Consider the following 12,013-nt stretch of genomic DNA (forward strand, 5'->3'; position numbering starts at 1 on the left):
ATCCTGCAACAATCCTACCTCCGCACGTCCGTGTAAAAAGAAAGCTCCGTCCTAAAAAATCCTCCCGTGGACCAGTTTAAAGTAAGGAGAAATAATAAAAACTCCTTTTGTAAACCAATCTGTCTGTCAAAGCCATGACCCCATTTCTTCAATCGAGATTGGAGCATGTGTTTCCTCACGGCAATTGCATGAGATCCGATTTAGCAGCCACAACTACTCTCTTCCGATGTCCGGTGCACGCGAGCTAGGGTTCGCACAATGGTATTATTTCGCTGTGGTGCTGCCGGGCACTAGGCCCTCCTTTGTCTGGACGTGTAAACCAAGAGCCTACAGCTGTCGTTGCACAAGACAAAAGAGCCAGCAGCGACATGTTGAGATGATCGCTTCATGTGTTAGAATTCAATAGTTAAGTTCTGGATTTTGCTTCTTTATTGCCCTTGCAGGTATAATTATGGAAGTACCAACTTGATGCAATTTTGTGAGGCTTTGTCATCCGGCTCCTACAAATAACAGAGGTTTCATGGAGTCAGAGACTAGCGTCTCAAGTAATATCGCCGGTACCTGCTGACATTGCCGGATTACACATCAATCTGATGGTCCTCAACAACATGTGAAGGATATATCATGTTAGCTAGCACTCTTCTTAGATCATTATTTACCCCACGTGAAGCATATATCGTGCTATCTAGCTCTCTTCTTTGATATGTTATCATCCTGCACTTTCAGTCTGTTGTCTTCTCCGTAAAGACATCTCCTCTTAATACAATCTTGCCCATATTTTCTTTCCTGTATGTATGGTTTGCTCTACAACAAATCAACCAGCGATCTACATTATTCGGTTGCTAGCTGGAGTCACCAGCGTTAATTAATAAACAACTACACGCACACCATGTACGTCGGTCAAGACTCAAAACCCATGTGTAGAACTCTAGGTACGTAATGACATGTTAGTAGTTTTATGTTCCACAATGCTATGCATATGAAGACACATTAGCCTTCACAAGTGAGGGGCCGTATTTGTTGTGGTCATTCAAGCCATACAAGTACTTGCTCTTATTGGTTCTTAATTACAACTAACCCTTATGTGCAGCTAATCCATGTCTCTCTAATTTCTCCTTAATTTCTCTCCTCCCCTTCTAATGCAAGTTCGCAAATATGTATGATGCTGCCCGCACTAGGCTGTGCTTGCTCTCTGTCGTGGCCAAGGACTTAGTGACTTGTGAGGGTCCATGCTTAGTAAGGTCAGGTTCATATATATGTAATGTTAGATTGGGAAATTAAATTCCAACTATTTATAAATTTGTTGTCTCTGTACTAAATAAACAATAGAATAGTTTCTCTGATTTGCACCGGTCTTTGAAAAATATATTCCTATGACTATCATTAGATGTACAAGGCCAATGATGACACATTATTCAAACTTATTATGAAATGCTCCAAAACTCTTTACGTGAATGGCCAACCCCCCTTGAAGAATCCCCTGTGACCAAGCAACCAAGAAGAATTTACACAAAAGGAAAAATACGAACCAATCAACTGGGGCCATTTGTTTAATGCCAATGCAAAGCAGATCCATGTAGTCTATAACTAAACAAGGAAGTAAATTTGTCACCTGAGGCCATCATAGATGTATTACATCTATGCTTATCTATGATCCAAAATTAAATTGTACATATATTCGTATATGTGGTCACAGCGTATCTAACAAAAAATCAATATATGCATTTAAGATTATGGACCATCATGTTCAAGGAAAGCGTGAAGTTGCGGCGTTTTTCAAATTCAAAATCAATAAGTTTCTTTCTTTTGTGTAATTCAAACTTATTTGTTATAACATTGCTTGATTTTTATAACTCACTAAACCAAGATCGACGTCTTCTTTATTTACCAACTGTTTTTCCTCTCTCAATTAATTTGAAGGATATATGAAGTGTATATGTTATAATTTTCTTCTGTTTCTGTTTCCAAGATTGAGATAGTTTACAAGAGTAGCAAACTTCCATCATTAATAAAAGTATAAGATTTATTAAGGACACCATAAGTAAAACAATTTAATATTTTCATAGTGGAATATTATTGGTAACCATGTTAATTATTGAGATAGCAACATATAAATAGTTTCAAGCCTAGATGCATAAGAATTAGTGTAACCAAGTAAGCAATAATTAGTTGACTTTACAAACTGCGGAAATGGGAAAAACAATAATATCAAACATCTGTTGTCATATATATATGGGCTACTTAAACCATATATTGAACTTCGATAACTTATCTAAGAACAAATTATATTTTGCTGTCATCTTATTATTTCATGTGGTTACATCTGACTTACTCATTTGTGAAAATACAATCTCCTATGAATCCCTATACTGCAGTGTCTTTAGGTTTCAATAGATGACACGTCCAAATGTAATTGTACAAAATGGATTGCCATATGTTAATTAATAATATGGTTAAAATGCTGTAACAATGAACTAGGCCGTGCGAATGCACGGGTTGGCGACTAGTAATACTAATTAATCAAGAAACAATGTGCTAGCTGAAATTCAAATTGGTCTATCTTTATGGTAGTTTTTCATAAGTTAATGGTATAGATTTACAATATATTTTAATATTTTTTGCACATGTGACTTTAAATGCTAGCACACTGTTACCATGATTCAAAATGTTTCTTCCACATGCCATTCCAAAATACTAATAACATACAATATTTTTCAATACCAAAATCCGTACTACGGAGCCCAAACAAAATATAAAAAATTAGTAACAAACAAGAATCTAGCCGCGCAAATGCACGGGTTACTTCGCTAGTTATATACTTAAAACAAGAGGCAAACAAGCCTTTACATTCGTCCACATATATTAAATTATCTTAACGGTAAATTTTAAAAATTAACGGCTAAGATTTAAAAGATGTAACGTAACACAAAAAATATTATGTACAAATAGTTTGACCTGTCACGTATAGTGCAGTGTGTCTTTCGTTTCAGGGAAGAGGGAGTCCATAGCTTACATGGGTGCTGCAACAGAAAAAAAAGATCTACAGCCCACTAAGGAAAGTGTCCAATATATAGTAAAATGGAAGCATGGACTAAAAAAATAAAAAAGAGGAAGCGTCCAATACGGAAAAACAAAAGAAGAGTCCGGCAGGTAACCCCCCACGCAAAGATAAGCGCCCTAGCACGTGAGAAGAAAAAAACAGTATGGACTCCTACTTGATGTGTCCTGTGGGTTCTAAAAAAATAGTAGCTCTACCAAATAGATAGTCCGAACATAAACGTCCTATCAAATACAGTCCGGACTGCTTAGTGCGCCATGTTTAATTCAGACATGGGTTTCACAAAAAGAATAGCTCTACCAAGTAGATTTGCACTTCTACAAATCAAACTTATAGTGACCACAATGAACTTTTTTATCTAATGAAGTATCTCTCTTCGCATTCTTTTTTAAAATAAAGAATGCCTCGAATACAATTGTTTAGAACATAGTGCAGACACACACGCTCATATATACGCACATACACGTGTCTGTATAAACGCACGCACGTGCACCCTACCCCTAACCACCCAATCACATGTTGATTCGCACCTACTACAGAATTTTAATTATAATAAGTCATCCATGGACAACTAAGTGCCAAAATATGTGCGCTTAGTGTCAACAATTTATGTTCTATCATCATGTTACGTATAACAATACCATGTAGACTTATGTTGCATGGCCATGCCAGGTGAGGGATTCCTGGATTAGGGGGTGTCCGGATGGCCGGACTATACCATCAGTCGGACTCCTGGACTATGAAGATACAAGATTGAAGACTTCGTCCCATGTCCGGATGGGACTTTCCTTGGCGTGGAAGGCAAGCTTGGCGATGCGGATATTTAGATCTCCCACCATTGTAATCGACTTTGTGTAACCCTAACCCTCTCTTGGCGTGCAGGGTTTTAGTCCATAGAACAACATACAACAATCATATCATAGGCTAGCTTATAGGGTTTAGCCTCCTTGATCTCGTGGTAGATCTACTCTTGTACTACCCATATCATCAATATTAACCAAGCAGGACGTAGGGTTTTAGCTCCATCAAGAGGGCCCAAACCTGGGTAAAACATTGTGTCCCTTGTCTCCTGTTACCATCCGCCTAGACGCACAGTTCGGGACCCCCTACCCGAGATCCGCCGGTTTTGACACCGACATTGGTGCTTTCATTGAGAGTTCCTCTGTGTCATCGCTTTTAGGCCCGATGGCTCCTACGATCATCAATAATTATGCAGTCCAGGGTGAGACTTTTCTCCCTGACAGATCTTCGTCTTCGGCGGCTTCGCACTGCGGGCCAATTCACTTGGCCATCTGGAGCAGATCGAAAGCTACGCCCCTGGCCATCAGGTCAGGTTTGGAAGTTTAAACTACACGGCTGACGTCCACGGGGACTTGATCTTCGACGGATTCAAGCCACAGCCGAGCGCGCTGCACTGTCACGATGGGCATGATCTAGCTCTGCCGCCGAACAATGCCCTGGAGGCCGCACACGCATCGGTTCCGACCCTTAATCCGGAGCCAACTGCGTCGATCGAGGATGAGCGGTTGGACGCCGCCTCGGGGGCTGCGATCCCAACGGCGATCGAGCCGAACACTAGCCCCGCACTCCGCAAGGCCCGAGACTCTGAGGGGCCGGACTCCTCTCCGGACTCCGAGCCCTCCGCGCCCCTTCCGATCGAATCTGATTGGGCGCCGATCATGGAGTTCACCGCCGTAGACATCTTTCAGCACTCGCCCTTCGGCGACATTCTGAAGTCACTAAAGTCTCTCTGTTTATCAGGAGAGCCCTGGCCGGATTACGGTCAGCAAGGTTGGGATACGGACGATGAAGAAATTCAAAGCCCACCCACTACCCACTTCGTAGCCACAGTCGATGATTTAACCGACGTGTTCGACTTCGACTCCGAAGACATCGACGGTATGGACGCCGATGCAGGAGAAGATCAAGAACCAGCACCTATAGGGAACTGGAAGGCCACCTCGTCGTACAACATATACATGGTGGATACCCCAAAAGAAGGAGATGGCGATGGAACCGCGGGGGATGACCCCTCCAAGAAACAGCCCAAGCGCCGGCATCAGCGGCGCCGCTCTAAATCCCGCCAAAACAAAAACGGTGATTCCGGCACAGGAGATAATAATACTCCGGGTAGCGCCGAAGAACACCCCCTCCAGCAAGATTCAATACAGGAGGATGGAGAAGCCAGCCCTCATGAGAGAGCGGCAGACAGAGAGGTCGAGGATGATAATTATATGCCTCCCCCCGAAGACGAGGCAAGCCTCGACGACGACGAATTCGTCGTGCCAGAGGATCCCGTCGAACAAGAGCATTTCAAACGCAGGCTTATGGCCACGGCAAGCAGCCTCAAGAAAAAGCAGCAACAGCTTGGAGCTGATCAAGATTTGCTAGCGGACAGATGGACTGAAGTCCTCGCGGCCGAAGAGTATGAACTCGACCCCCCCCCAAGAGCTACCCAAAGCGCAGGTTGCTACCCCAATTAAAGAAGGAAGCTCCTAAACCTACATCACCAGCACATGATACGGTCGATCGTCCACCTCGTGGCCGTGACAGAGAGGCCTCTCGGCCCTCCACTCAAGCCGCGCCCCGGCGCCGCTCAAAATATACTAAGGCACGGGAAAACGCGCCAGACCTACGAGACATATTGGAGGACAAGGCGAGGCAAACAAGGTCGATCTACGGATCACGCGGGCGCCCCACGACACGTGACGGTGATCGTCACTCTGAATATAAGAAATCCGGCCGGGCCGAACACAATAGACAAAGCTCGTTTGCACACCCACTATGCTTCACAGATGAAGTAATGGATCATAAAATCCCTGAGGGTTTCAAACCCGTGAACATCGAATCATATGATGGCACAACAGATCCTGCGGTATGGATCGAGGATTATCTCCTTCATATCCACATGGCCCGCGGAGATGATCTACACGCCATCAAATACCTCTCACTCAAACTTAAGGGACCATCCCGGCATTGGCTTAATAGCTTGCCCGCAGAACCAATCGGTTCTTGGGAGGACCTGGAAGCCGCATTCCTCGACAATTTCCAGGGTACCTATGTGCGACCACCGGACGCCGATGACCTAAGCCACATAATTCAGCAGCCAGAGGAATCGGCCAGGCAATTCTGGACATGGTTCCTAACAAAGAAAAACCAAATAGTCGACTGTCCGGATGCAGAGGCCCTCGCAGCCTTCAAGAATAATATCCGCGACGAGTGGCTCGCCCGGCACCTTGGACAGGAAAAGCCAAAATCTATGGCAGCCCTCACGACACTCATGACCCGCTTTTGCGCAGGAGAAGATAGCTGGCTAGCTTGTAGCAATAATTTGACCAAGAACCTTGGTAATTCGGACACCAAGGACAAAAGTGGCAGGTCACGTCGGAACAAGCAAAAGCGCCGCGTTAACAGCGACAGCAACGAGGATACAGCAGTCAATGCCGGATTCAGAGGCTACAAATCCGGTCAGCGGAAAAAGCAATTCAAAAGAAATACTCAGGGCCCGTCCAGTTTGGACCGAATACTCGACCGCTTGTGCCAGATACATGGCACCCCCGAAAAGCCATCCAATCACACCAACAGGGATTGTTGGGTGTTCAAGCAGGCCGGCAAGTTAAATGCTGAAAATAGAGACAAGGGGCTGCGTAGCGATGACGAGGAGGAGCCCCGGCCGCCGAACAACAGTGGACAGAAGGGTTTTCCCCCCACAAGTGCGGACGGTGAACATGATATACGCAACCCACATCCCCAAGAGGGAGCGGAAGCATGCGTTAAGGGACGTATATGCGATGGAGCCAGTCGCCCCAAAGTTCAACCCATGGTCCTCCTGCCCGATCACCTTCGATCGAAGGGACCACCCCACTAGCATCCGTCATGGCAGGTTCGCCGCATTGGTTCTAGACCCAATTATTGACGGATTTCATCTCACAAGAGTCCTTATGGACGGCGGCAGCAACCTAAACCTGCTTTACCAGGATACAGTGTGGAAAATGGGCATAGATCCCTCGAGGATTAAGCCCACCAAAACGACCTTTAAAAGCGTCATACCAGGTGTAGAGGCCAACTGTACAGGCTCCGTTACACTTGAAGTGGTCTTCGGATCTCCGGATAATTTCTGAAGCGAGGAGTTAATCTTTGACATAGTCCCGTTCCGCAGTGGCTATCACGCACTGCTCGGGTGAACCGCATTTGCAAAGTTCAATGCAGTACCACACTACGCATACCTTAAGCTCAAGATGCCAGGCCCTCGAGGAGTAATCACAGTCAATGGAAACACCGAATGCTCCCTCCGAACAAAGGAGCACACGGCGGCCCTCGCAGTGGAAGTACAAAGCAGCCTCTCAAGGCAGTTCTCCAGTCCGGCCGTCAAACGTCCGGACACTGTCAAGCGCGCCCGGAGTAACCTACAACAAGACCGCCTGGCACGTTCTGAGCAGGCGTAGCAATGCGGCCCCAACCCCAGCCCTCGCGAAATAGCGAAACCAGTGCTCCGCGTACATAACTACACTCTGGAAATACCATGGGCACAGGGGGAGGGGCACCATCACGGCACGCCCAGAACACGGCTTATACCGTACTAGGGGCTGCTGAATTCTTTTTTTTAATTTAATTTTCTCTTACTTTCAGGACTCCATTCTTCGGAAGGTCTGTCCGGCAGTACAATTGCCACACAAACGATACAAGAACCGGGGAAGCAGACAAGCCATGCCGCATTATGAAACTCCCAGGTGGTCTCTATCACGAGCAGTATACTGTTTCGCATACAATTCCGCGGCGTGCCCCTGGACCGGACATGTTAAATAGTCCAACCTTTTTGCTTATCGCACTATTTGTATCGTTCTGCTTTGATCGCAGCCTTTCTATACACAATGCATAGCTTTTGTCTATTTTTTTGCATTACTCTTTTTTACAAATACATTTCATAATCGTTGTTTCAGCAAACTCAGAGAGTGGTCAGTGCATTCAGTGAAATTAACTAAAAAATTGTGTTTTTTGGGTCGAAAACACAAAAGTGATGTTAAGTTGTCGAAAACACAAAAGTGATGTTAAGTTGCTAGTAATGACGACACAATTGTGATACTTTAATGCATTTCACTCGGCTCAAGTGGGTTGAAACCTGAAAGCGAAGCGGTGCCTATTAATGGCTCCGAGGGGAATAGCTAAGGGGCATATATACATGCTAATCATTCGAACTCAATTGCCCATGGGTGCTCAAGGCTGAATTTCTGGATGGCCCGGAGTAGCCCGGGCATGAGTAAGAAGTCCCTGAAGCCGGAGCTATGGATGCCGACGCCACTCCTGCGCGCATAGATCGTCCGTTAGAAAGGGACCAAACAATTGGATGGGAGAAGGAAAAAAATATTGAAATGTATAATAACTTCTTGGGCTACATGGCGAGAGGTAGGCTTGGCGGCAGCGTCGACGGCCTGGTTATCGTCCTCCTCATAGTCAAGCGGCCTTGCGGGTGTAGCCTGTCGATCAAAAAGGAACTGAAATATTTGAAGGGAATTATGAACATGATCAGCATCTCTGCTAGCATACATTGATAGGTTCCAAACATGCTCTAGTGAATTTCGCAACAGATTAACCAGCACATAGAGTGCCTTATGAGGGTAGCTCTAGTTGGAGCATGTTAGACGCTGTGGAATTAATGGTTGCCTTGTACTCCCGCTGTAAAGAAATATAAGAGATCACATATATGGGAGTACTAGTTATTCCTAGCGGTCTAGTTCGTATGCTTTTGAAACCACTGAAAGCTAATACGTGGCGATTAATGGGTGCCAAGGGGGATAGCTAAGCGTTGTACTACATGCTAACCAATCGAACTAACTTGCCTTCGGGGGGACGCTGCTCCAAGCGTTAGTCCTGGTCTCAAGGCCACAGTCCTGGATGGCCCGGAGCAGCTCGGGCTTGAGAAAGAAGTCTGTGAAGCCGGAGCTGTGGCTGCCGACGTTGCCCCTGAGCGCATAGGCCGTCCGTCAGAATGAGAACAAGCAAAGTGAAGGGAAGATGAAGAAAAACAAGGAAGTTGAACGAATAATTACTTCCTGGCGGCTGCGTGCCCGGCGGCCGGCTTGGCGGCGGCGTCAACAGCCTTGTCGTCGTCGAGCAGCTCCTGCTTGTACACGTCGTTCTCCTTGGCCTCTCCCATCCTGGCAACCAAGGAAGAAGCTGGTGTCAATTCGAGTGAGAAACTCTAGAAATCCACGCAGGCAGTCAGATGTCTTCTCGCGGAGATAGAAAAGATGCGGGGGCGGGCTGCAAAGAAAGAAGCGGCAGGGCGGCGTGATCCGCCCATATAGAGGCTCACCTGAATGAATTGTGTCGCTCCATAGGGTACGGCCAGATCCAGGCTCGACGAGGAGGGGATCGTTTAATTGGGGATGGAGAGGGGTGGATCGTGGGGGAGCAGAGAGAGGGATGGGAGCGGCGCTGGAAGGAATCGGGACAGAGAATTTAGGGTTTCAGAGGTTTTCTTTGACGACGTGGGTTAATCCGGTTTGGGCTAAGAAGGAAAAAAAATCGTAGCAACAAGTGGCAATGCGAATCTTGGCGCAATAAATTCCTCCTTTCCTTTTTCTTAACACAAATACGGATGCAAGTACTCATACATACGCGCATACACCCACCGATATGAGTCTTTGCCTGTTGTCAAATCTCGATTCCAAGCTTGGTGTGCTCGTTCCTGACGAAAATGTCATCGTGCCAACCATGGTACCAGCACCGGCGGTAGATGATTGTCGTAGTAGTTGGCTTGAATTTTGGAAGGTTACAATTGAGCATTGTTTTAGAGACACGGATATAGTAGAGCTCATGAGCTGGCAAGATAGGGACGTGCGAATACCCCATATGTTTGGGCGGATGCACCCCCTTATTTTCTTATGAAAATTTTGGCCAATGATGTAACCATTATTTGGTGTATAAAGCATGCCCCTTCCCGTAAAAAATAAGGCGCCGAGAAAAGACGGCGGTGACACGAAAAGACGGACAGAGCCAACCGGTCAACTCCATTCCTGTTAGTTTTGCCTAAGTAGATTGATTTTTTTTTGACTGCTCTGGCACCGAGACAAGCACGAGAACTCATGCTGGTGGCGTGCAGAGGACTTGCCCGATGTAAAGAATCTGGCCTCGACCGGCTAGGATGAGCAGCATGATTGTGTTTGCATTGAGGAGTTTGGCTGCGACCGACAGGCAAATGCCCTGGACAAACATTGTGAGTAGGGGAAACCCGCGCCGGCCGCCAGCAGTGTGGCTCCGTCATTCGGCGGTGGTGGAACAACAGTGGCATGTTGGATCTAAACTGTAAAGAGAATGGCAACGGTGGCTGGTTTCACGGTAGGGAATTGGGGGGGAGGGGGGGTCGGTTGTGTTGAGATTCGCACTCCTCGGTATCACTCAAAAAATATTTGACAAGAATATGACTTTATTCTTGGACAATTGACATACCGTTTACAAATAATTGAGAGAAATCAAAGGATCTATTGAGATGAGAATAGCTGGTTAGTGTATCTACTACTCTGGTAGAAATGGGAGAAGGAACGTTTTCTAAAATCCAGATTCAGAAGGTCAATTAAGCTTGTCTATCGAGCTGAGAAGGTCGCACGCGGGTTACCTGCAATAAATAGGCTTGGATATTTGGTGCGAGCTAAAAATTCGGCCAGGGCTGAAACTTATCTGTGGTGTGCGTGAGGGAGGGCCTCACTAGTGAGGCACTGAAGCCGTAGAAGAATGGCATTGGAAGGTGACCGGCCTGGGAAGAGGACTACACAGGACGCTGATATGGATGATGATGATGATTGAGATGCTATCACTTCTAGTCTGTTGAAACCGACAGATGGGGCCAAGTGTGGTGTGGTGTAGTAGTAGGCACTTCTAGGCCCCTTCCCGGCTACTGGATCACTCCAGTGCTTCGGGTACTACGGACCCTCTGCCATCCATTGCAATAGAGCCGTTTCATGAGCGGGGGGGGGGGGGCTAAGCACAGTTCTTTGAATCAAAGGTTTCATGAAATCGAAATCGATTCTTTTTTAGATAGATGGATAGATGGATGGATCTATCTTTCTATTCAGATATCTTTTGCAATCAGCCCCAAATCCTTGATTTGGCCAGGAAACAAAACACTGCTTTGGGCCCAGGAAGCAAAGGGAATGAACTCGGCTGCTTCTCCCCCACACTTCTTTATTTCTCTGTGCCCCTTCCGCATGCGCTTCGCGCGCCATTGGGCTTTGCTCTCCTCTTATTTCTTCATTGGAGGGTTCGGATGGACTTCACCGTTCTTTCCCAACGAAAATGGAAAGGGCTGTATCACATCGAGATGTCGATTCGTTTTCCGCCCCAAATGAGATAGGGAATTAGTCACCTCTGTCCCTTCATCTTTTTGAAAGGAATCGAGGCACGGCCCGGCTCACGTCGTTCCAACCACCGACAGGGAGCACCTCAGTATACGATCGTGCGCAGTAACTGGGAGTCCTATTACACCTAAGGCCAACTTCCATTCACCAAACCCAGGTTCATCTCGTGTAGTGATTGTGGACTCGTACAAGGATATGGAGTCGACGGTTGATGTATCAGACTCGACCCTGTCTTTCGTAGCATGCATTCTCATCTGTGTTGCAACTGATTCGGTAAGCTACGTGTCCGGTGCACGGAAAACTGCCTTCGGTCTCCCAACCTTACTCATGGCAACCTTCCGGCCGCCCAACGACTTATAACGCTAGTCACTACTCTCACTGAGGCTAGGAAGTAAGCCCCACAACCCAGAGCGACGAACAACAAATAGAATTTGCTACAAAAGCCGGCTAACGGGGGTATTCCTGCGTATGAGAACATTGTAATGGAGAAGGTCATAGCCGAAATAGGATTCGTGTTGTCTAGAGCGCCCAAATCTGCTATATATTTGACACGGGTTTGCCGTAATGCTGGAACTATGGCGAATGCATCTATCATCATTGA

General features: G+C 46.4%; 1 protein-coding gene and 1 long non-coding RNA gene across 2 annotated transcripts; one reads left to right on the top strand and one right to left on the bottom strand.

The window, feature by feature from the left end:
* The first annotated feature begins 215 nt into the window (after positions 1-215).
* Positions 216-11,748, top strand: LOC123155009 (uncharacterized). The gene is made up of 3 exons (XR_006477155.1): positions 216-228; positions 9,233-9,235; positions 11,529-11,748. It is a non-coding gene; the product is annotated as an uncharacterized lncRNA (long non-coding RNA).
* On the bottom strand, positions 8,727-9,502 carry LOC123155007 (DEAD-box ATP-dependent RNA helicase 15-like). Its single transcript, XM_044573590.1, has 3 exons — positions 9,372-9,502; positions 9,106-9,213; positions 8,727-9,019 (listed from the first exon to the last, which is right to left on the bottom strand). The coding sequence occupies exons 1-3, from the start codon at positions 9,392-9,394 to the stop codon at positions 8,887-8,889; spliced, it is 264 nt and encodes an 87-aa protein (XP_044429525.1). The 5' UTR covers positions 9,395-9,502; the 3' UTR covers positions 8,727-8,886.
* Positions 11,749-12,013: the final 265 nt, after the last annotated feature.

The sequence above is a fragment of the Triticum aestivum genome, chromosome 7A (genome assembly GCF_018294505.1).
Source record: "Triticum aestivum cultivar Chinese Spring chromosome 7A, IWGSC CS RefSeq v2.1, whole genome shotgun sequence".
NCBI classification, from domain to species: Eukaryota; Viridiplantae; Streptophyta; class Magnoliopsida; order Poales; family Poaceae; genus Triticum; species Triticum aestivum.

What these genes read in the sequence shown, in the direction of transcription:
- LOC123155007 (XM_044573590.1), bottom strand. Translation starts at nt 9,394, where the DNA reads ATGGAGCGACACAATTCATTCAG. An exon ending in GAGCGACACAATTCATTCAG is followed by an intron (nt 9,214 to 9,371) that starts GTGAGCCTCTAT and finishes CTTGGTTGCCAG; the next exon opens with GATGGGAGAGGCCAAGGAGA. An exon ending in GGGCACGCAGCCGCCAGGAA is followed by an intron (nt 9,020 to 9,105) that starts GTAATTATTCGT and finishes CTATGCGCTCAG; the next exon opens with GGGCAACGTCGGCAGCCACA.